Here is a 24,420-nt window from a genome sequence, read left to right on the forward strand (position 1 = left end):
ATATTAAGGTACAGTCCACAAAACTGTGAAAGTTAAGTCCATGATAAAAAAATAATAGGCTGTATTTGAAATAGGCACATAATTTGTCAAGCATAGGGTTTGTTTCTGTTAATGGATCCCAGACATCTACTGGTCAACAGACACTTTTAATTTTTATTGTACACCAAATTCCAAGTCAACAACTAGATCTTTACTAGTTTATTAATAGAAACTACTCCTTTTATCCAAACAGTCATCTTTTACTCCTTCATTTCTAAGCTGCCTTGCATGTAGGACAAAAACAAAATTATTCCCTGTAACTAAAATGTGTACAAATTATGACCTTTCAGTAACAGAAAACTGATGCCAGAAGAACTTCCAGCAGAGAATTAAAAAGCAAAGGAGAACATCCTGAAGGAACCTAATGCTTGTTCATCATTTCACCTTTTGGGAGCCTCCAAACACTAACACAGTCCCTGGAAAAGTGTCAGTAAATGTTTTAGCAAATACCATTCTAATGTAACTTAGAAGATGGCAAAACCTCCCCTTTGGATGCTGGGCACAATTTACTGCATCAACAATGGTCCAGATGTATTTCTGTACATCTTTCCCAATCCTAGATGTGCACAAATCTTTATATTGCTTTGAATATAATTAAATTTGTTTTAATTAAGACAGATTAGTATTTCTTACTGTTTCATCATTTAAATTTAAAAATTGGCTTCAACTTCCAAGAGAATTTCTCCTTACAATTCAGTGTCAACACTATACAAGAAGTGCTAATTGATCTCCAATACTCATCAATCTATTTACATCTTCAACACATTAAATTAAGACCATCTCTTATCTGCTGTAACATCCAGAATAAGACAGGTAACATCTGCATATATAAGGCTATATAGAGCTCCTGCACCCTAAGAATGACAATTTAGACAAACTTTGAACATTGCACTCAGAACAATTAAAAAAATTGATTGCTAGCTTATCTCATTAGTGTCTCATCAATAAAATATTAGCCTAAGATTAGTCCCCTTTTTCCTAGCTAGACGTAGTTACCACTACTAACAGCACCATTTAGCTCTTCAGAGCACACCTTTTTCATAGTGTTGGAACAGGATTCCTATACTTTACAAAACATATAAACAGTCTCCTTTTCCATCTCCACTAACACCATACATTTTAATGCTGAAGCCTCCTTTGCACAACCTACACGGTGTGTACAGAATCCCACGTTGCAAAATTCTTCAATGTAACTGCAAGAAGTATCACCACATCTGATCCTTTGGAAAAACAGAAAATTTAAAGGAAAGGAAAAACTAACAGATTCTCCACATTTTAAAAGAAACTATAGTACTGTAAACTGGCTGGTATGAAAGGATCTATATTCCAAAACAGGCTTGCCCTTCTGCAGCTGGACAGTTTGCAAAGCCAGCTGGAACTCTCTCCAGTGAGCTTCAGGCTTGGAAAATCTGGAGCTCAGCCAGTTTCCTCCATCAGTGCTGGCCACCCTTAGGCAAGCCAGCTGTAATCTTCATCTTCCGGACAAGTCCCAGGCAAGATGGCCAGCAGCTCTTTGCTGTGCTCTGATTTTGGGGAGCACTAAGAAGTGTGAAGAGTGTGATCATTGTCACCACAAAGAAGTCAATACTTACGAACAATTACTAGTGTGATATGGAGATTCTGCTGGGTTGTCTGCTTGGAACCTGAGCTGATGGTTTTCATGGTGTATCATAGTTTTTTCTATGCTGAAGTTCTTACTGTCTGATGCTGCTTTTGTCTGTATAGAACTGTATTTCAGAGCTATTAAGAAGTGCCTGGTTAATGTACTGTTTGGTTCTATTAACTAATTATGAATAAACTGAAAGCAAGTACAGAAAGTCAGTTTTGCAATAAAGTAAAAGAAAAAATTTTTAATGTCTTCACCCCGGAACAGTATTAAGGATCATTTTGCTCTGTGCAGTCTTCTACCTTTTGAAAATGTAGCAGTGATTTGATGTAGCCATTAAGATGACAATTTAGTCCTAGACCTGTGACTGATTTACAGACAGAAAAAAGCCTTCTTTTGCCCATCAGATCAATCTCCACAATATACACATTTAACAGTTTTCAGCTCCCTTATATTGCATAGGTATATTGAGTAAGATGGAGTAACTCTTCACCTTGCTTCTGTCTACTTAGGTTAACATCACAACTGCTTGCTTTAAGTATGCATTGACATGTGAGAGATTCAGAAGTTGTCTCTCCCATAAATTTGGCTTCATGCCATTCAGAAAATATTCTGCCATTCAGAAAATATTCCACCAGAAATATAGTCATAACAGTAAGAATTCCTGTGGACTTACACCTTTTTGTTCTACACTAGTATTTCTCAAAAGGTGGGCTGCAGCCTGATAGGCACGTGAGTTTTTTAAGTTGACTGCAAAACATTGGGAAAAGCTGTGCTACTTGGCAGTAGGTTACTCCTAAGACTGTGCCATGACATAACACTAGACTTTCTGGCTGTGAACGTTTAGACTTGTAAGGAATCTGCCATTTACTGTCAGAAATGTGCTTTCCCCAGGACAGGGAGTAATTTTTGCTGACTGCTGAGTAATTACAACCATTTCTTGCTCCTTCACCTTGAAGAACTAAAGTTAGTGTCAACTAGGTCTTATGAAACATAGATGAACCAAAAAGAAGTCACAAAAAATCTAATGAACACTCTTGTAACTAATAGGCCAGAAAGGGTAGGCAGAATCCATCTAAGAAAAGAAAGAATGCCAGTGGCTTGACTAGAAAGCAGGTGAGTTACAAGCACAAAACATCCAAATGTCTCATATTGTAAAAGCCAGAGTCAGAAGTCTTAAAAGTCTTAGTGTAAGATGTTCTTACACACTAAAACTATGCTTACTAAAGGATGGTAAAATTATATTAATTTCACTTTCAATTTGGTAATTTAACCTGTTTGGCTCAGGTGGCTCAGACTGGATACTGCTCTTTTAAATTTAAAATTAAAGGAAAAGAAATAGTCTTTCTCCACACATCCAACAAATTGTTCATATCCTTCAGAGAGCCTACAAACTCAAGGATAGATCACTGTAAGGTTTTATGTTATCATATGTGCATTTCTGAAACTTGACAGTATAAAATTTTTCTACCTCGATACACATTCTGGAACTTGTTGATTAGATTTTGAAACCTAAGTCAAGTACTGTACACATATATACACAGAAACCATAAAGACACTCTTACATCTTTGCTTGAAGGATGATAATGCCTGTGTAAACTCAAGACCTTGTAAAAATCCTAAATATATTTTAATTACCATTGTAAACACACATGCAAAATCCTATACAACAATGGGATAAATTCACCATGCTCTCAATAAATAACTGGCTGCATAGTTGCCTTATTGGTAGTGTCTTTGAAATTAATGAGTCTAAGCACATAACACTCCGACACACACAACAACGATATATTTCAGTAAATAGCAAAGAATGGCACCATTTCTAAACAAAAGATGTTGGTAAAATACAGCTATTCTTCTACAAGGTTTTATAACTATGTGTAGAAGAATTTAAAATGAGATAGAGTTAATTTTAATGCAGACTAATTATGCAAAGCAGCATACCTAATGACATACTAAAAATTATACTCTTGCCTGTAAGTCTTGAAAAGCTTTCTGTTCTACATTTGTAATTAACTCAAATTCCACTGTGCTCATATAACAATCACTGTATTCCAGACATAAAGGCCAAGAGTGTGCTTTCTTAAGTTCAAGCTATGTTAATAATGTCGTCTAATGTTTGAACATGCATGTGAACTGTCATAAAATGAGGTACGACTGTATACCATACAACATGATACAAACAAACATTTTCTCAAACAAGCTGCAATAAAAAATAACATTGAAAACTGCTATTCAGTTTAAGAGATTCTCTTTTATACTACAGTACCTACCAGTTGAGAACTCTGATTTGACTGTACCACCTTAACCTGAGGAGGCTGCACTGTATTTGATACAGAGACTGTGCAAATGTTGTTTGGTTGCCTTATTCCTATTGTCTGTGTTGTGACAACAGAGGAAATGCTTCCAGAGGCAGATTGAGGTATAACTTGTGATAGCTTGGTTTGTTGAAGTGACTGCTGAGACGGCTGTCCTTGCAAAACTGAATGTTGACTATTCAGTAAAGATTGTCTCAATGCAGGCAGACTTTTCTAAAAACAGAAGAAAGTTTATAAAATACCAGATTTAGTGGGTTGACAAAATTTTGAAATTTGATGTAAACATAATTAAAAGAAAGCAGTTGTCTTTCAAAATTTACTACTCGCCTATTTGTCAAAAAGAAATAGGACTAAACGTATTTTGGAAGAGGGAAAGTCTTTCAATCTGGATTTAACACCCCTGTAGATTTTCCAGCAGTAAAATATAACACTCCACTTCTCAAGACTATCTAGAACTTGTAGCTTAGGTCTTTGGAAGGGAAAAAAAAATGAAACCAAGGAACAACCCTATTTCCATTACTAGAAGTAGTAAGCCGCACCAATTTACTCCTCCTGACATGTCTCCAGTACCTAGAACAAGATGATTTAACAGTTGATGCCCTACAGCAATAGCTGTTTACTGTATTATTACTGATCTAATGTATTCTGACTGGATTAGAAAAGTGTAGTATTGTATGCTTCGTGTTCAGACCAGTTCAACCAAAAAAATACAGTTCTAAAAGGCTATACTGTACCTTCACAAATAAACTTTTTACTTTTCGAGTAGTAGTAGTGTTCTTTTGAAGTGCTCCCCCCAGGGCAGCTGTAGAATGCAACAGTGTTTTGCCCAAGCTACAGTTCTTTCTAAATTTCTAATATTTATTTAAAAACTTAATGTCTGTTGCCAAGAAAGGACTTCAAAGAAATGAAACAAGTTAAAACTTATCATGACGCTAGAAGTGACTGCAGTATAAAAGCAGGGAAAGGCACATATAAGGGTTAATGATAACTAAAAAACAGTTCTAAAAAAAAGCTGAAAGTAGAGAAGAGAGGAAATCTCCTCTAAACTGAGAAGTTTTGGATTAGGAAAAGAACAGTTTTTAAATCATAGCTGTGGTTTAGTTGGGGCATAATTGGACATGCTTTGTATGTTTCTGTATAATCTTGCATATGGAAGCTATTGTAGCTAATATACTAGAACCAATTAAAAGTTCAATTTAACCCCACATATACTAACTTAGGACACAACAACAAATCCATTTGGTATCACATTAGAACTTCTATTAAAGATTAGTTCCAGATTACAAGCAGGATCAGTTTGTCTAGTATTTCAAGAGCATTATACACTTCACTTTTTCATAATCACTGTTATACGTGCATTGAAAGTTACCAATGACTGAAATGTAGATTACAAAAATAATATGGGGAACAGTTATTAAATTACTTGAATCATTCTGTAAAAATAACTTGTGACTCTTCCAAATGTGCATGTTGTACTTCTTCACAAAGAATTACATACTTCCACAGAAAAGTATATGCACTGTAACAGTAAAGGATTACTACAGAGTAGATAATGAATGATTTTCAAACTGGGAAGTACCTTCTTTTTTATATAAATCTAAATACTACCATGTTCTGGATCAGGGCTACTCAAATAGTGGACTCCAGATCAGCTCTAGACAACAAATCTAATTTTGCTTAAATCTAAACCAAGGTCCCAAACAGATGGAGTCTCCCTCCTGTTGGAAATCCCTATTTCTTACCATTCTCTCAGCCTGTCAAGGCACAGTCAGCTGCCAGCACACAGACACAGCTCACAGCCACAAAAGCAGTAAGCAGCACCTGGATGGCTTGACAGAGACAGAGCCTGCACGTGACCTCCAGCAAAATTTGAGTAATCCTCCTCTAGACAGGCAAAGTAAATTCAATTTTTCAAGTATATTCTAAAACTTAATGTATTGACATTTGCATTGAAATAAACTTATCTAAATAATATATGTATTACCTTAAGGAAAGGTACAAGATATGGCTGAGGAGATGATTTGAGTTCCGATTGAAGGCGGCCTGTAAATTCTTCTGGATCAATCTTTGCATCCTTCAGGAATTAAAAAAAACCATCAACAACTCAATTCAGTTGTTTGGTTGGGTTTTTTTGTTTTTTCAGATAATGTATAAGTATATATCTCTAGCTAAATAGGCTAACATATCAAGAAGAACTTAAAAAGCTGAAGTCCCTCAGCTCCTCTGTATCTACAAAAGCTTTTTGTCAGGAACTAATTTATATCTAATATATGCAATTTATATGTAACATGCCACTCAGAATTCAGGGAGTTCCCTTGGGGATGCACAATGTAAGACACGAGATCCCACAAACATTTAAGTCTTTTTTTGGGGTTCTGTTCTCTCAAGTAACATTTACACAGTGATTTATTTTTAAAAGTATTAATAATTATAAAAGGGGTTGTTGAAATAATCTTACAAACTATTATAAAATGTCAGCCCTTGTAGTGAGAAAGTATCTTTACTTAATTCCAAACCAATTTTGAAGGTTCAAGTTAACTTAGTAGAATGTGTACATGGAAAACTATTTAGGTAAACACCACATGCATATAGAAGTATACATGTAAGTGTAGATAAAAATTTTTGTCTATATAAATATGTGCATGCATATATATAGGTGCATATACCCACCAAATATATAGTAACAAATATATGAAATATATATTTAGTAGTTAATAAACAACAACTCTAACTCAGGTTTATTTTATAATACTTCTAAAGTATTATTAGCTACAATCCTACATTTTAATAGAAACATTCATCAGCTTTCCTGGATTGATGTAGAAAAAGAACAAAAAAATCCCACAAAACCAATCTTCAATAAATGTATTTATTATATATGTTTTGTTACTTTGCTTAAAGTACTGTAAGCAACCTTACTTAGTCTCTCAGTTTTCAAAAGTTAAACCAAGTTTTTATAGGAATCATTGAGTATTAGTGTTGAAGGGCTCATACTTGAAAAAAGTCTTAGGCTTGTCTACAACACACAGGTTTCTCTGTCAATAAATTCAAAGAAATATATATCAGCTACTTTTAACTCCAAAATCTTCATAGACTACACTTAATTTCTTTTAAGAAACTTGACCATTTGACCAGCTCCACAGTAACATCCATCCGCAATTCATTTCTGAAATTCACTGAAACATCTGTTGCACTGGAGACTATAGTAAATGAGACTGTTTCTGGGCCCAAAGACTCTGTCAAGTCGAAACACAACTTTACTTCTTGAAATGTACTTGCAGTTAAGGCTCCATGCAGAGACATCTCTCTGCAGAACTGCCTGGACTTGACAGCTTAGCAAAATACTTCTCCTTCAGTCCTAGAAACTATTAGCCCATTGTAGAGGCATATATTTACCTTCATTCTGTTGGTAAATATCCAATAGCTTCTTACTGTTTCAGAAGATAATGGTTTGGAGAAAAGAAATTTCATGAATCCTCTAAGAAAAATCCTGTATTTTACTCTTTCTAAGTAAACAACCAAAATATTATCTATCAATACAATGTTTTTGACAAATGCGTAATAAATAATTTGTTTCATTTCCCCTTTCAGAAACTAAGAGAAAGTCTATCTGGAACAGATTCTTTTAAGACATCTAATGTGCAGAACATTTGCCCTTTGATGTAGCCCAATTCACTTTTATTACAGGAAGAAAAAATTGTAAAGATCAAAGCAATAGTTTTCATCACATGTGATAACAAGCTCAATAGATAACTGACAAAATGAAAGACAATGAAATATTTACCAACAAATCTTGAACCAGAGCTTTCACATTACGGGATGTTTCTGGAGATGGTGAATTATGAGAAGCAAGTTTTATAAGGGTAGCTAAAAAGTTTTTGCATTTTTTCACATTCTCTTGCATTTCCTGCAAAAATCAAAAAAACCAAATATCAGATCCATGCTATGTTTCAATCAGGATCAATGCATGCTGTGATCACTGTAAATAGGGAAAATGATTAAGTCACTCTCATTCAGGCAGGATATATTTGAAATACATCTGCAACTATTTTATTATTGCTGCTAGTTATCTGCCATATCCTTTACTTCTTTATGTAACTGAACATCATACCATACAAACACTAGCAAAAAAATCAATGAAAGAAATATATTTAATATTTTACAGTCTGTTTGGATAAAAATAACCTTAAATATGAGAAGTAACACAACAATCTGTTAAGAGATGCATTCTCCTTTGAGACGCCCAACATGCAATGTACAATGTTGCCCAAGCTATCTTAATTTGCTAAATTATTGATTCAGTATGGTTTTGTACAAAGCAGTGAAATCAAATTAGAAATAGTTTTCAAACAAAATAATATCTAATCTTTTCTTCATTGATCACAGTCCTTTGTTCCTGGCTGGGCCTAAACCACCACAGTTACTAGGAAAATAGATGTTCTGATTTTTTCAAGACAAGGTTTTTATTTGGTGGAATTACTCAGAGAAACAGAAACACCACATTTCAGTGTAACCTCAGTTTTGAGGTCCAGTAACATGATAACAATGAAATCCATGGACTAAAGGCCAGATTGTTTGGTCTACTGAAACAGAATAGTTCTTTTGCTACTGAGACATACACGGCAGCACAGGGAAAGCTGACCATAGGTGTTTTCCCTCCTCAGAATTTGTGTCCTGTTTAGTTGAAATGAGGAAGAGTTTCTTGTTTGCTCCATTACAGGAAGCATGCTTGCATGAATAAAAAAATTCTTTCTGCTTCTGAACAGACCTGAGAAGTTCATAAAGTACTAAGAAACCCAAGTATCTAGTATTTTAAAACTTACCTGTGATACAACTGTAGTTCCAGGTACAGGAGAGCTTGGTATGACCTGGGGCTGTGCTGGTACTTGTGCTGTTGTATGAGGTGGAAGTGGCAGCCGAGGCTGACCCTGGTTTTGTGCTGATGCTTGAGTTTGTCCACCAGTAATTACTGCAGGCTGTTGAGAAGCTGATGTTCCAGTTGCTACTGTTGTCTTGAACAAATTTTGAGCATTTGTTGTAGCTACTGTGACCTATTAATATTTTATGTTGAAAAAACAGGAAATTACCTTCTTTTAATTCCTTTAATCAATCATGAAGTTCTTGAAAGCCTGACAAGAAAAACTTGTTTGCTTTCAAATACACCCTTATTGACAAAATAAAATCATTGACTTTACTTACTTTTAATAACTCTATTTTTTACTCATTACTGAACAGTTAATGTCCTCATTTAAAGTTCTTTTTATTACAAAAATAAACATATTTACCCTTTAAGATCACCATGGTGTGACTTCAGTAATTCAACTTTCTGTAAATTTGGCTCTTAATATATACAGGATAATTCCCAATGATCTATGGTCATGTCATCAGGTTTACAATTATCTATACCACAGTTACAGTGATTGTTCAGATCCAGTTAGTGCATAAATGCACTAATGTAGCTTCCCAACCTAATCGGAGCCCAGCAGCAGCATATATGGCTTTACACCACTGCCCAGCCCTGGCAGACAAAACCATCCTGGACATAGCTGCACCACACATAAAGACCTTGCTACAGACTTCGCTCTAGAAGGCTGAAAAGCTTATCAGGCTGCACAGAGCACCACATACACACATCCCATCCAGTTCAGCTCCCACACTTTATCCAATCTAATACGCTACCCTTCCAAGTGCCAAAAAGTTTCAGCTACATTAAATCGGACTGTAGAAGCTAAAGAGCTCAGCCAGGTAGTTTGACACACTGAGCAGAAGCTAGCAGGACCTCTCTGACTGTAGAGCTTTGCTCAGTCATGGGAATTGACACAGAAGCAGTTGAGCCAGGCACCTGCACTGCAAAGCCACAGGTGATGCCATGGATCCTGCTGCAGCAGTGACCACACAGCAGATAGCACAGCTCTCCACAGGGAACACACTTAGTGCAGCATGCCCACCACTGAAACGCTATCTATCTATGGTATATTCTCACTACTTACTGTGGTGTGAGAAAGAATAGAGCCTCCTGGCAGAGTCGCAGCAGACGTAGCACTGACAGGTGTAGCAGTTGATTGAACAACTTTGGCTTGCACTGGAAGTCCGAGGCGGACAGTCGATGTGGCTACAGAAGTTGGTTGCTAATAAAGGAAAATCAGACATTTTATTTTTTCCTCCTTTGTAACCTGATTTCAAAAACATTTTAATAATAGTGGTTACATGAACAATCATTATTAATGCTCCAAAAATTCCAAAACCAATAATATGATAGTAAATATATATTCACAAATATATAAGCTTTCTGATGTTCTATTGGCTCTTTTGGTATTTACCAGTCTGCTCTAGTCCTTTTTCTTTAAGAAAAATAATATGAAGAGAAAATTCAGAGAGCAGAAAAATATTTTCAAAATAATTTCAGATTAAATTGTATGGCAACTAAACTTGCACAGAAATTAAGTTTAAGCATTTGGAGAATCTGTGTCATAGAGGGCACACTCTGTAACCAGATAGCAACTGAAACATTAAGTGCAGACAAAGGAAAATAACTGGCTTACAGCCTTGCACTCAGTAGCATTTTCTACAACTCAGTAAATTTCTTTCATGCAGCAAACACTGTTTTTGTAGTTGGGAAATTGAAATCTCTTATCACATAAAAGAATAAAATTTAGAAATAAAAAATGTCTCCAGGAAAGCTGCTGTTTAATTCTAAAGGAATGTAATTATGGAATATATGTATCACACAATATGGCAATTATGACAAAAAGGGAAACACTCATTATTAAAAATGGAAACCCCGCTGGTCTCTTAAAACTTGCATTTTTTAAGATCTGAATTCATATACACACTCAAAAGAGACAAATTTTCTAAGTGTCTGGAGTAATAAATCATGAACAGTGTTATTTATCACAAGACAAAACTAGTATTTCTTGATTAATATTTTACGTTACATGTCTCCCTAATAAATAAAAAACAGCCTATTTTAAGATTCTTACATTGTCTATTAAACCTACATAAAACACCTCTTCAAAAACCATCCAGTATACTTAAGAAATCTCCAGAAGGAACAAAAGCCCAGGGAGACATTCAAAGCCCTAAGCATTCCTTACCAATCAGTCCAGGAACATTGTCTACTGGATATCAATCTTCTGTATTTGGGGAAAAAAAAAAGAAGAAGAAAAAAAATCTACCTGGCATCTAAACAAAACCTTTTTTGTTGTTGTTTGGAGAGCTTTCAAGATTTTAAAACTCTTGCCTAGAGATGGCTTCTATACCTAGACAGCCTAGAGGCAATAAACAATATCAGGAATAGGTAGAATTGTCTGGTTTTTGGAAGAAGGAACATATAAGCTTTTTCTGGTTTAAAATACTGTATGTCTTTTTTCCATTACAAAGAAGATCATTTGCTTCCATTTTCTTTAAAAACCCAACTAGTTGAATTAAATTATATTTATCTGCTGAATGTTAACATTTAAAAACATAAATACTGTGTATCTTGTTATTTTGCTTATAAACAGTGTTTCCAACCTAAAAAACACAGCATGCTTGTGATATCTGCCCCCTTCTTGTCAGTAAGTGCTTCCAGAGGTGAGGATTTACAAAATAAGTAGATAACCAGGCAAACTTCTGGCAGCCACTCAGTTCCAAGAAAGATCTGCAGCCAGAAATCCACAAACACATAGCTATAGACTGCTAGTTAGAGAATTTTTCTTGGCTAATAGATGCCCACAATTCATCAAAGGAATATAACTAAAACCAAAACTGCATACAATTAAAATACAAAATTTCAGTATGATAGTGTATTTTACAACTAAGTATGTATTCCACTGTGCCACACCACAGAAGCAAACTGTGCAACACGAAGACTAAACTCACTCTCAGCTTTAAAACTCAATAGTGAGAAAAGTCTTTGATACAAAATGGCAGTAAAATCTATTAATGTGTTGGATATGAAAAAAAATAGACTTACCACCAAAGAACTGCAAGTAAGTAATGCAACAGTTTACTAACATTAGAGAAACTCTTCAATATCATAGAAATGATCTTCAAATGACAGCTACAAATTGCTGATACTATGAGGGCTCCTAACACAAATGTTTTAAGAAGAAATGGTAAAAACTTCAGAAACAAATAGCTGTGCTTTCTAAGAAAGGAAAGCTGTAAACAGATCTCATGAGAAATCCATCAAAAAGAAAACAAAAATGATCAACATCATATAAAAACCAAAAAAATCCCAACCCAAAGTTCTGAGCTCCCACTGGGACAATACAAAAGAATTCATGATGTTCTTTAAAGGAAATCTGCTAAGGTTTGTTGTGATGCTATTAGATTCCAAAATTATCAAGAGAGGCTTAGGAAGAAATGTATTTTCAAATGTACCAGTATTATTTTTTATTAGACACACCACACACGTTTACATTTCCTAAATACATGAAAGCAATGTTTAAGAGGCTTTTAACCTGTAGTCAGAAACTAACAAGCAGGAAACTAGAACACAAATTAATACAGTGTATAATCCACTATCAATCTCCATAGGGACACTTAAGAATATTTAAGATAGCCTTTTGTATACAGACTTGAGCTGGCTCTGACCACACAGAGAGATTAGAAATTTTAAATGGAGCATAGCACAGTGCTACTGTGGAAATAAGCATTTCAAAACAGAGCTGGCTCACCTCTGGTCAGCTTGGAGGAGGGATATCCTAAGGTTCATTCTGCCTGCAAAAGTCATGCAGATAATGCCAGGGACTCCAGTTTCAAGGTGCAACTAGTTGCTTCCACAAAGGCAGTCAGTATACGAGAACTGTTCATGGAAGTCACTATGGAATTACCCTGTGTCTTGTAAATTCACCCCCTTAAACAACTACATCTTCACTTTCCTACCTAGACCTTCTCCCTAGAGCTCTGGAGGCATGAACAGAGAGGCAAAGCTCGAGGCATAAACAGGATCGAATTGCACTGTACCTGCTGTGCACAAACAAGTTGCTTCTATATTTGAAGGAATATACAAAGCTGCATTTGTAAAAGCACGCCACTTGAACACAGAGAAAACACATCAAAAATATCATGGGATAATCTCTCACTGCCAAGGCAAGACTACACCAATTTTAGGGACTGTATTGTGTATTCACAGCTTTATAATATGAAGATAATATAAACAGCCACAGGTTAGTTCACCGATATATGTAAACCCTTGACAACAGGTTTGTGGTATACTTGTGTTCTGCACTATAGTACCACCTACTGATGAACACTCAGGGTACCAGCAACACCATCTCTACACTACAAAGCAAGAGAGCCTACTTTTTACAAGTGTGTTGCATATGCATATGTGAGAAGGTGCTGGAAGCTTCTCCAATGTCCAACAGAGCAATTCGCTAGTGAAATGGCTAGTCCATCTATAATCACTAGGATTCATCCAAAGAATATGGTGGATAAAAAGGAACTGAATTTTGTTGCTACAATTAGATTCTAGTCCTGTCTCAACAGCTCAGTACTTGTGCTGTATGTCAACATAGATGATGTGTTGTAACCAATACTCTTATGCCATATATTTATGAGTGCACAACTTGAAATGTAGGGTTTGTGACCAGCAGTGGTTACGGCTGCAACTGAGGACAATGAAGTCAAACTGAACATAAAAAAATTAACCAGTGTTTTTAATTTGATATTTAAAAACAATTAGGGTCTGTTTTCTACTTATAAAAAGAGTCTAATAATCTCCTTAACTACATTGTTGAACAAGTTGTTATAGGGGCAAGCTTCACAGAAAAACCCTGCTTGGCCCTTAATTCCCTTTTCAGAACTGTGGCATAGTGCGCAGCAAATAAGCCTGAAGCAACCCACTGAACAGTGGAGAAAAGATATTACATAATTCTTCATTAATTCAGACTGTCCAGCCTAAACACTTTAGAAATTAGCACTCTAATGGTGCCTCCCATGTGCATGTGTATTATGCTGCATGACCACACACTACTGTTATTTCTACTTTCTACAGTAGTGTGTGGTCATGCAGCATAATGCACATGCGAATCACTATTACATTGCTCAGGAACCTTCTTTATAGCATTTCCTAACCATTACATGTTTAATTTTACAGCCTCACTGATGTTTGAGTGTTTCCCAAGAAGTTTTAAAAAATATGTTAATGCAATTAAGTAGAATTGCTAAGTAGTGAAAATTTATTATCTGCTTACACAGAAAAGATTCACTCACCGTGAAGGAAAGGAAGGAAACTGCTTTTGTGGTTAAAGTACAGTTGAGACCACCCATTTTTTATTTTCTCTGACCATCCAACCCACCTGCCCTGTTAACATAAATGTCTTCTCCAGAATATTGCAGAAGAAACCCCAAAACAGTCTATATTAAATAAATAGTATAGGATAGCTTATTTGATAATAATGGTAATGCACCTCAGGTAACAAAAAAGATTTATCAATTTGGGTAAAACTTCTGCAAAAAGTAAACCAAGTATTTGCCAGAAAAGCAGAGAGGGCAGGAAAAAAGTTTTTAAAAATCAACATATGAGAAAAATAATTACCAAAACTAAAGGATGATATTTTTTAAAGATGTCTTTAGCAAGAACAGCAGTTTGTGAAGCATCAATGAAGTTTAGAACTGCTTTCAACATCACACGTGGTGGCAAAGACCAAGCTGCTGTCGCCTGCATCAAGCATAATTCATAGTAAAAATACAGCCACTCCAGAGCAGGGGATTCACAAGTTCAAAAGACTTTTTAAAAAAATTATTTTTAGAATTTAAAATTCCTTTAAGATTCATTTTTAAAGGATTGTAAAGTGAAACTTAACAGAAAGTATCAAAATACAAAAAAAAAAGAGTAATGTTTATTTCATGAACTTGAAATTCTGAAGAGTAGAAGTCAGAAAAATGTCTAAAGCAAGAAAAAGCAATGCCAGAAAAGAACTGTCATTTTCTTAAAAATACATATTTTTATTTATATTTATTGGACTATTTATGCAAGGGAAACAAAATTCACATGATTGGTAACTAAATTTTGTACCATTGTTAAGCAGTCCACTGAAGTGCTTAAATATTTAGACCATCTTTTCTGATCACTTAAAATACACAAAATACGCAAAGCAACTTCACACTGGAAACACATTTTGAATCAAAATTGGAAAAAAACCCCATTAGTACACTCTAACACCAACTCATTTTCAGGAGAAATCTCATGAAAATTTCAATATACAGTATTTCACCTGATTTACAATTTCTGATAACAGATATTATGTCATAAAATATCATCGGCCAGGCTAACATTGGTCTTTCCTATTTGACACTGAAATTATATTCCAGGTGTACAGTGGTACTTTAATTTTGCAACTAAGTAATGTATTTTTTGTTTCCAGTTATGAATGCAAACCCAACTACATATTAAGACATTGAAAATCAGCAAACAAAATCCACATCAAGCGCATGAAAAGCTATAAAATGTACAAATGAAAAATGTAAACAGAAGAAACACAGCAAAGAAAAACTAGATGGCAGCACCTACCTATTTTTCATATTTTCACAAGTACACGCTTCAAAACAAGATATAGAGGCAAAATAGCAATGCAATCAAAATAAAACAGTTTTAAAATACTTCTGAATTTACTTATTAACCCTGAAGATTATAGTAATGCAAGCAAAACCACGCTTATTTGACTTCCTTGTAATAAAAGAATCAAAAGAATTTTTTTTCTATGATCAAAGTTCCATCAAATTATACCTTGGTTCCTTAAAATCCTGTACCTTAAAAGATCCTATAGCAGATAACATTTTGTCATCATTAATAATTTTTAAAATATTCCATTAAAATTGTCAACCAGAATCTAAAAGCATAAGGAAAGAGAAAATGGTTCAATTAAAATTATGCACAGTTATTTCAAACCAATCCTTGCTTTAAACATACAAATCTTTTTTTTATTTCTTTAAATACAGTTTTTCAAACACATACATTGTCACTAAAAAAATATCCATAGTACAATAAAATTGGACTTCTTAATCCATCAAAGAATTATTATAATATAGTAGTTACAGAAGACTGAGTACTTCTGTGTAAAATATTAGATACCCATCTTAAAAAGGTAAGCCTCTAGTAGCTGCACTGTGAAGATGAGTTTACATTCACACTATGAAAAATGTTTTGATTTTATATACTCAAATATTTTGCAGTAACTTTTTCCCTAAAAAAGAAAAAAGCAGCACAGTCACTTGTAGTTAATATCCCCCCAATACAGTCCTATACAATCTTACAACTGAGCCTAAACTACAACTATTATGTGGTACAATTGTATTTATTTATGCTTTTCTTTAATATTTTACTTAAACCAGGAACACTGTAGATGTGAAAGATCACTAAAATATCAAGTACATCTTTCTATTACAGGTACTTCTCTCAATTACTGCCTTCTCTGTACTATTCTGTTATTTACAGATTCTGATTCTTCTGATAAAATCCACTTCACCACTTCTGACTCTGCTTCAGACATTGTACATCCTTTTGGGACACATGGCCATGCTCCAGAACCTTTGAGCCTGGCACTAAAGTGATCAGAACTGAGATCCTTCCTACAAGGTACTTGATTATCCTGATCAGTCAGTCAAGAATTCTACTAGGATTTGAAACAGGCAGATTTTATTCCTATTTTATACAGCAGCAATTGGAAGGAGCATAACTAAACATCTAATCAAAGATTACACCACCTAAGAGTCAATAAGAACCCAAGTCTTCCTTTCAAAATGGATTTGCTCATATTCTTCCAAGAACCTAAAGCAAAATTGTCCCCTAAGTTGTACTACATTTACTTATATCCTCTAGTCCTAAAAGATGCAAAAAATGAGCCAAAGGTATTACAAGCTATTCAAACAATAACTTAAATAGCAGAGCCAAGCACTTGAAATGTAAGAAACATCAGGTTTAACTCCACTGTGCAACATCAACTATGTGCCTTGACTACCTAACTGAAGCTTATATCTTTGTGCATTTATCATGCAAAGACTGTAACTCACTGCACATGAACAGAAGAGATGAATGTAGGATGAATAGGAGGTTATGTATCTTAATCTTTCTGAACTTTTGTGTCTGGCACTGCAATCGAAATACAAGGTTTTTTTTAAACTTGGGAAGAGGGATGACTGTATCTATTCCCTACAAAGATAAATACTATTGTACACAGATACTTGACTTCTGAACTTTCAGCAATGCAACATGTAAAGATAAAGCCATTGTCTTTAAGGAAAGTATTATCCTAAGCCCATATACTAAATCCTGAGGGAAAACAGACTATGCTTTCTCTACTTCAGCAGTTTCTATTGTTCTAGAGAAAGGTGGCTCTTTTCTCACATACTGTCCTGGATATAAGCCTCGTTGCTGAAGCTATAGGAATTTTCATGGGAAATCCGATTAATTTTCCTCCCAAGCAGCCAGGAGAATGTCTAGCAAATGATGGCCCTGGGATATGGGAAACCTTCTTGCACTATTGGGCTGCAAAAGTAGTTCAGAATCTGGAGAGTTCTACATGTATCAATCAAGTCAATCTTATTTAAGAATATCTAAAACATTGCCTTAATTTCCCTTCTTTTTGAGAGTGAAGGAAGAACTACTTAACTGCAAAGGGGAGAGATTCAATGGGCTTTCAAATTTAGATAAGCACATCAGCAGTTTTTCAGCAATCTTTCTTGCAATTTTTTTTAAAACTAAGTCATAGTTCCTTTTATATTCTCCAGTTATGACTCCCAACACCTCTTAATGAGTTGACAAAAGCATCTGCTAGCTTTTGCAATTTCTTTGGTGTGTCACTTAATAACCTGTGATTTACATCTGACTAGGTGGTACACACCACACTAGCACATTACTTAAAGTGTATATACAAAATAACACTGAAAACAATCACAGTAACTTGTGACACTTGACGCTGGCTAGAAATTGAGACAATTTGAAGAAAGCTAAAAATAATACCTATGAAGTATAAAAGCTATGCACTTTTCTGATTCCTTCTTCATAAGATACTATTTCCTATAATACTTAACAGCAGACTACAAATTTCCACCTATGTAGATTTTCTACACAGGTAAAACACAAACTCAGCAACTGAAGTACATCACTAGATTCTACAAACTTAAAGCATCCTGCATTTTAATCCAAATAAAGAAAAAAAGCTTAATTATAAACTCACTGAATTCTTTTTTTGTACACATAGTTTCCTGTATTTTAGAACCTCATCCCTTTTCTGAATTAATCATAATGACTACTCAAATAACTGACACTTTTAAAACATTAGCATATTTGTAATTGGACATTTCCTCTATAAAAACAACAAATATTCTCTGGTTATAAACCATCCATCAAATAGAGGTCTAAAGATTTATCATATCAAAACTAGACATTAGAATTTAAACCTTTACAATCTGGTTTTTAAAGGTTGTCAACCATCATTTTAAAAGACCAGTCAAACACATGTAAAAACAGAAACACTGTCAAATTGAACAGAGTCTGCAGATCACATGCAGAGTCATGGAAGTTCAACATAAATATCCTAAGGACAATATTAATTACTTCGAATACTTGTTAATTACAACAAATAAAGAAATTATGTAGTACAGTTTGAGCAGCTATCACAAAGATCCATGAAAGGAGATGAATCCTGACAAGCTACAATACCATAATTCCAATCCAGCTATGCTAAAATAATGAAACTTTTGTATTCCACAAGACATTTCTCAATCATAAGGCCCTGCTTGTTTCTATCAGCTTATCAGCATGAATAAGTGTAAAGGAATATCTATAATGTAGTGGAGTACTGATGTGGGAAGAACTCTGCACAAAACCAATTACTCCTTCAGACTTCAGGTATCTCTACAAACACCTGAACATGAAGTATCGCCTCAGTTTTGTTTTTATATAAATCCAGCAAGTGAGATTACACTCTTTCTGCACCTTAACTGCTTCATATATCTAGAGAACAGCTGCCTGAGACCAACATGTTGATTGTCTCCCAACATTTGCTCTGCACACATCTTAAGGTTGACTTTGGAATCCAAGCTCTGGTCTTCTAATAAAGACTGAACACACACAGTTAAGCAGTTGATCTGCATTTTTGTATGTTTCCTAAGATTCCATGTACAATAAAGGTGAGTTCCTCAAATGTTTTCAAACTACAGACAATTTGTCAATATTTAATTTGCTATGAATGTTTCCACTCTGAATGTTAATTCTGTATGCTGGACATGGCAATTGAAGTTACATGAAAACCAACTATGAAACAGAAACAGCTAAAACTAAGTAATTTTAATAGACTGAGACCATATTCTTGGTACAGTCCCATCCTACAATTTCTATTTTGCATTTATGCTATGCACTTGTCTCATGATCCATCACTGGAATGTGTGCTAGCTATATAGTCCCTCAGTCACTAATAAAGAACTGATTGTACTTATTCACAAAGAAAGCCCCAAACCACCAAGGATAGACATATAAACCCAAAAGCAGAACTTGTCTGAATTTTTATGCTGTCGAACTGGTAAAAAAAAAATCTCAAAATTAATACAAGTTATCCCTGGGTTTGTCTATCCTGAAATACATTTATCTTTGAAGGCTTCTACAAGTCTTATTATCCTTCCAGATATCACAAATGTAAACATTAAATGGCTGCCTTTTATGCAAAGAGTTCTAAAAATTCCATCCAGTGCTGCATTTACCTCTTTTCTAAGAGCATGAAGTTCTTCATATGTCTCCAGGCTTTATGTCTTTCCTGACATACGTTCCACTGAGCTACAATCTTTCTAGTGACACTTGTTTCTAAAACTTACATTCTAATTAGTTACTCTATGTTTGTGATTGCCTCATGTTATTATTTTCCATTCTCCATTTTTTTCACTTTTGAATTAAACTTATTAATCTTTTAGATTATAAAGTGTAATGCACAAAGTACATAGTAGGACAGTAATCAAAAGTTAAACATCAGGAAATATACGTTTAAGTGATTTTAGGCAACCTAATCAACACCCAATTAAAAAATAAAGGCAATCTCTTTGTCTCTTTCCACTCAAAATTACTCATTACTTCTGCAAATACCGACTTTAGGCAAACTACCTTAATTTTGTCTACTATTATGGCACAGTTGCTCTGTACTAACATACAAAGATGTTACATTTCAGTAAGACAGTTAAGATCTGTCCTCAAATGGCCTGAAGCTAAACAGCCTCCCTACAAAAATTTTAAACCAAATGCAGCCTACCAAGCAATTTAAAAAACAATACACCTTCACTCTTTAAAATAAATCAGCTCTGAGTTGAAATAAAAGACACCACTGAAGAGCTTGGCATAGGAAAGAAGGCTATCCTGCCAATCCATACAAAAAAGGAAATGCAGCCATGACAGGCAAAACTTTGTGTAGACAGATCATACCCAGAGGTGAATCAAAGGAATTATAACTTTCTTTTGAATAAAGTCTATTAGAAAAGTTAATTATTGCAAATCCTTGTCTAGAACATACTTGGCATTTTCTTTTCTAATTTCTAGTGAAATCCAGCTACACCGTGCATCCATTCAGCATGCTGGGATATCACCATGTTTCTGGTTCAGAGGAATAAGGGGCACTGACTGAACTAGCAGACAGTTCAAACTAAGTTCTGGCCAAGACTGAGCCTTCTCACCTCCAAGAATCTCACAGTCTGAACAAGGCCTGAAAAGACTCTATAGCGTAGATTTTTTTTCTGGAACACAAGAAAAAATTCTAGGCCTCAGAAAATAAAATGCATTTTAATGATTATTTCTTGTTTCACAAGAAAAAAGGAGCAAAGTATGTTGTGAGCTAACAACATATAAGACAGAGGGAAACATAATGCACAAAAGTAAAGTGAAATTAAGCCAGACATACCTGAGTTGTTGATAGGCGAAAAACAGGGCCAGTTGTGGGCACTGAAAGTCTCGGTGAAATGCTGGCAGGATTCTGTCCCTGTGTCTGTACCTGTGCCTGCATCTGAGCCTGTGCCAGAGCCTGCTGAGGCACCATGACAAGCTGTCCAGCATCCGTGCGCACCAAAACCATACCTAATGAGAACAAAGTAATAATAACTATGGAATAAAGAATAATATTTATATATAAGTAACTATCCAAGTATGGAATACAGAAAAAATATTGTATAGTGCTGCATATTTTTATTTCTACTCTTTTTGTTTTCTATTCTGGTGTCACGTGAGATTTTATTTCAAAAAAGAAAGGGATACCTACTAGCAGACAAGAACTAATGCCCAATTCAGTTTGAAATACAAATAACTCCAGTTTATGAAAAAACAGTGATGAAAAATGCAGTCTCAAGTGTATAGGTGTACAGCAATTTTCAGCAGGCTAGACAAGATCAGCAAAATAACATTAGAAAGAAACATTCCTTAAAAGTAAATTGTAACAACAATCCACTAGCTGAAAACAGAATTCAGTAAGAACATACCAGGGACAATGATATGTGAGCTTTACTGAAACAACAGCTGTAGAGGATGTGTACGTGAAATATGTGTACAGCCAGATATTTCTACACAATATTTGAGACTTAGTTAATCATCGAGCATTAACATGTGAATTTATTTGGTACCCACCATAACCATATTGGAAACTCCTACCTGTTGTTTAGACATCAAGAAAAGGTATTGTCGAATCCAGAGGATCAACACAACCACTTGTCAGCTCAAAGTGACGCAAGTGCAGATATTTTAAGGGAACATTAATGTTTTGAATTTAACAGAGTACTTGGAAAGTGTTTTCTAACATTTTGTGTAAGTAAATTGTAATGTTTTCAGATTAATTTATAGTAATACATTTCACGAATAATGCCTTCTACACAACACAGCCAGTGCCATCAGGTTTTGCCCTGAGTTGTCCATAATCAGTTGGTCAGAAAAGGGGAGAAAATGGCTAAGTTGGTCCATGGGTCAACGAGAAGCTCCATACTTATTAAAGATCACTGCGAAACATCTAACGTGCTCGCTTTAGCTCACTCAGAACTAAGTGGTAGTTCCAAAGACATTTTATTAAAACAAAAAAAATCTAAGCTACCTCCAGAATACATTTTAATAATTTAACTCAGATAGATTAGATGTCTATAATCAGAAAAACATCTTGCCTACAACCATTGGAGAAACAAAACAGAGAACTCTAGGAAGTCACTTTTATTCCTCTTGATAAGAGAGTCAGCAAACGTTTCTACAACTTATCTCTATGTGCAAATTGCTTCATATATATTTTTTAACTTTTCAAGGGAAAGTGAAGAACGTGGAAGCATACATCCACTTCTAATTATTAATTTCCTAACATGAGGTTGAAGAAATTTGGACAGTATCATAACAAGCAAGTAAAAAAAAATCTGAAGGACCTCATACCAAGAAAGTCTTTCTTTTACTCTCTGACACAGAAATACAAACTCTGACTCTGGCATGAGGACATGAGCAAATGACAGCACCAATAGATGCCCTCACTCACATAGTCTCAGGTGCTCCCATCCAACCTCCACTGCAAAAGCATGAACAGAAGGCAAATTTCTGCCACTAAAAGCCAAACATTTGTGGAAATCAAGCTTTAAGATAAAAGTATAGAGACCTACAGCAAGGACAACATCCAAAAGCCATGATCATAACTCTCTCTCAAAGCCCAGACAGTAATTTTTAAAAGAAAAGAAACTCACAAAAACTCTTTTAAAGCCTACCTTTAAGGTCCCTTAGCCATTTTAAGCACCAAACCTCACGGTTTATATTTGCAGAAAATTCTGTAAGCAGACGATGTATGCGGTATATGCCATTCCTAAGCCGCCTGGACGCACAAATATTAGGAAACAGCACACTAGCCAAACTGCTATCACTTCTCTGATTGTATTGTGAAGTTTATGGAAGACTCCTCATAGGATTATGACTTCCATGGACTAAAAAATGGACATTCCATTTATGTAATACAGAGTCACTGGTGTGTTCTGAATTTATATTCCAGTTTTCTAAAACTAATTCTGAATTTAAGAAAAAGATAATTGAAAGAACAATTTATTTGCAACACATGCCACACAGTTTCAATAAGAGCTGCAGATGTGATTACTATTACAGATGTACAAGTGTTAATGTATTAACATTATTTTTAAACTGTTTGGAGAACTTCTGATTTCTTTTACTGAGCAATATGTACAAATCATAACCTGGTTAAATTATGAGATTAGTTTTTCCTTACTGTCAGCCACATAAAGATGAAATACACAACTTTTGAGCACTATATACTAAAATAATCTGTTAACAAAAAGTGATGTTCAGTGTCTGCTTCAGACAGAAGTTTACAATATGGGATAACATTCCATCAATTTAAAGTGTAAAAATTCAAAAAATAACATTGTATTTTCTGAGTAATTTCATTTTAGAACATATTATCTTCATGTTTATGCAAACCTAATGGATTTCAAGCTACCCTGTAATAAAATAAAATTGAAATGATAACTTTTCACAGAATTATTATCTAAATCTCAGACCAGGTTGCTGTCATGGGTTGTTCTCCCTCTTTTGTTTGGAAATTAAGTAGCAGAACAAAGTATTGACACAAGAAACTTCAGAAATTATATGCAAAATCATGATACACATTATCATATGTGTATAGTAATTACCAAAGACATTAACAGTGGGAAATCAAAGCTAAAGGCACAAATACAGTCTGAATAACAACCTTCTGTCTGTTACTATTTAGTTAGGTCTTCATGAAGTCACTAAGCTTTCTATGTTTGGACCATTCAAATCTGGAGCAGGACTTACATCACTACGGACAAATACTCAACTACTAAAAGTTCACTTAGAAGCAAGGTTCTATGGCATCACATTTTTTCTCCATTTAGCTAAAGAATATCAAATACTTTAAGAAACATGGTGGAGGTAATAAAGTACTCAGTCTACATCAATAGCTCCATGTATTATCATGCTATTGGTATCAACACTTATAAATACTTAAAGGGCGGGTGTTGAGAGTATGGGGCCAATCTTCTTTCTGTAGTGCTCAGGACAAGGGGTAACAGGCACAAGCTGGAACACAGGAAATTCCACTTGAACAAGAGAAAAAACTTCTTTACTATGGTGGTGGCAGAACACCAGAACAGGCTGCCCACTTAGGTTACAGTTTCCTTCTCTGGAGGTTTTCAAAACCCACCTGGATGTGTTCCTGTGCAATCTGATTGAGGTGAACCTGCTTTAGCAGAGAGGTGGACTGGATGATGTCTAGAGGACCATCCCAATCCCAACCATTCTGCGATTCAGTTAAAGCAGGAATCACTAGGGTGAAATGATGCTCTTTTGGTTAGTTATCAACTTTGCCAAACTTAAACTTTTAGTAACAAAAGTTGAGAGAATAAGAGGAGTACAAACAAGACATAACAGTTACTTTAGAGGCAGAAATAAAATCCAGTGAACTAAAGACTGCCCAGAGGCAGCAGAGAATGACACAATCACACTTA

The 24,420-nt window shown here is 34.9% G+C and overlaps 1 protein-coding gene across 3 annotated transcripts in view; it reads right to left on the reverse strand.

The window, feature by feature from the left end:
- Positions 1–24,420, reverse strand: part of LOC133626787 (transcription initiation factor TFIID subunit 4-like) — a 142,794-nt gene that overhangs the window by 116,720 nt on the left and 1,654 nt on the right. For all 3 annotated transcript variants that reach the window (XM_062007904.1, XM_062007903.1, XM_062007905.1), the window contains exons 2-7: positions 20,832–21,004; positions 9,954–10,091; positions 8,787–9,014; positions 7,748–7,870; positions 5,948–6,037; positions 3,919–4,176 (exon numbers count right to left, since the gene is read on the reverse strand). In XM_062007904.1, the coding sequence (XP_061863888.1) occupies positions 3,919–4,176; positions 5,948–6,037; positions 7,748–7,870; positions 8,787–9,014; positions 9,954–10,091; positions 20,832–21,004 (1,010 nt within the window). The remainder of the gene's footprint in view (positions 1–3,918; positions 4,177–5,947; positions 6,038–7,747; positions 7,871–8,786; positions 9,015–9,953; positions 10,092–20,831; positions 21,005–24,420) is intronic.

Source organism: Colius striatus, chromosome 14, assembly GCF_028858725.1.
Source record: "Colius striatus isolate bColStr4 chromosome 14, bColStr4.1.hap1, whole genome shotgun sequence".
In the NCBI taxonomy this organism is placed as follows: domain Eukaryota; kingdom Metazoa; phylum Chordata; class Aves; order Coliiformes; family Coliidae; genus Colius; species Colius striatus.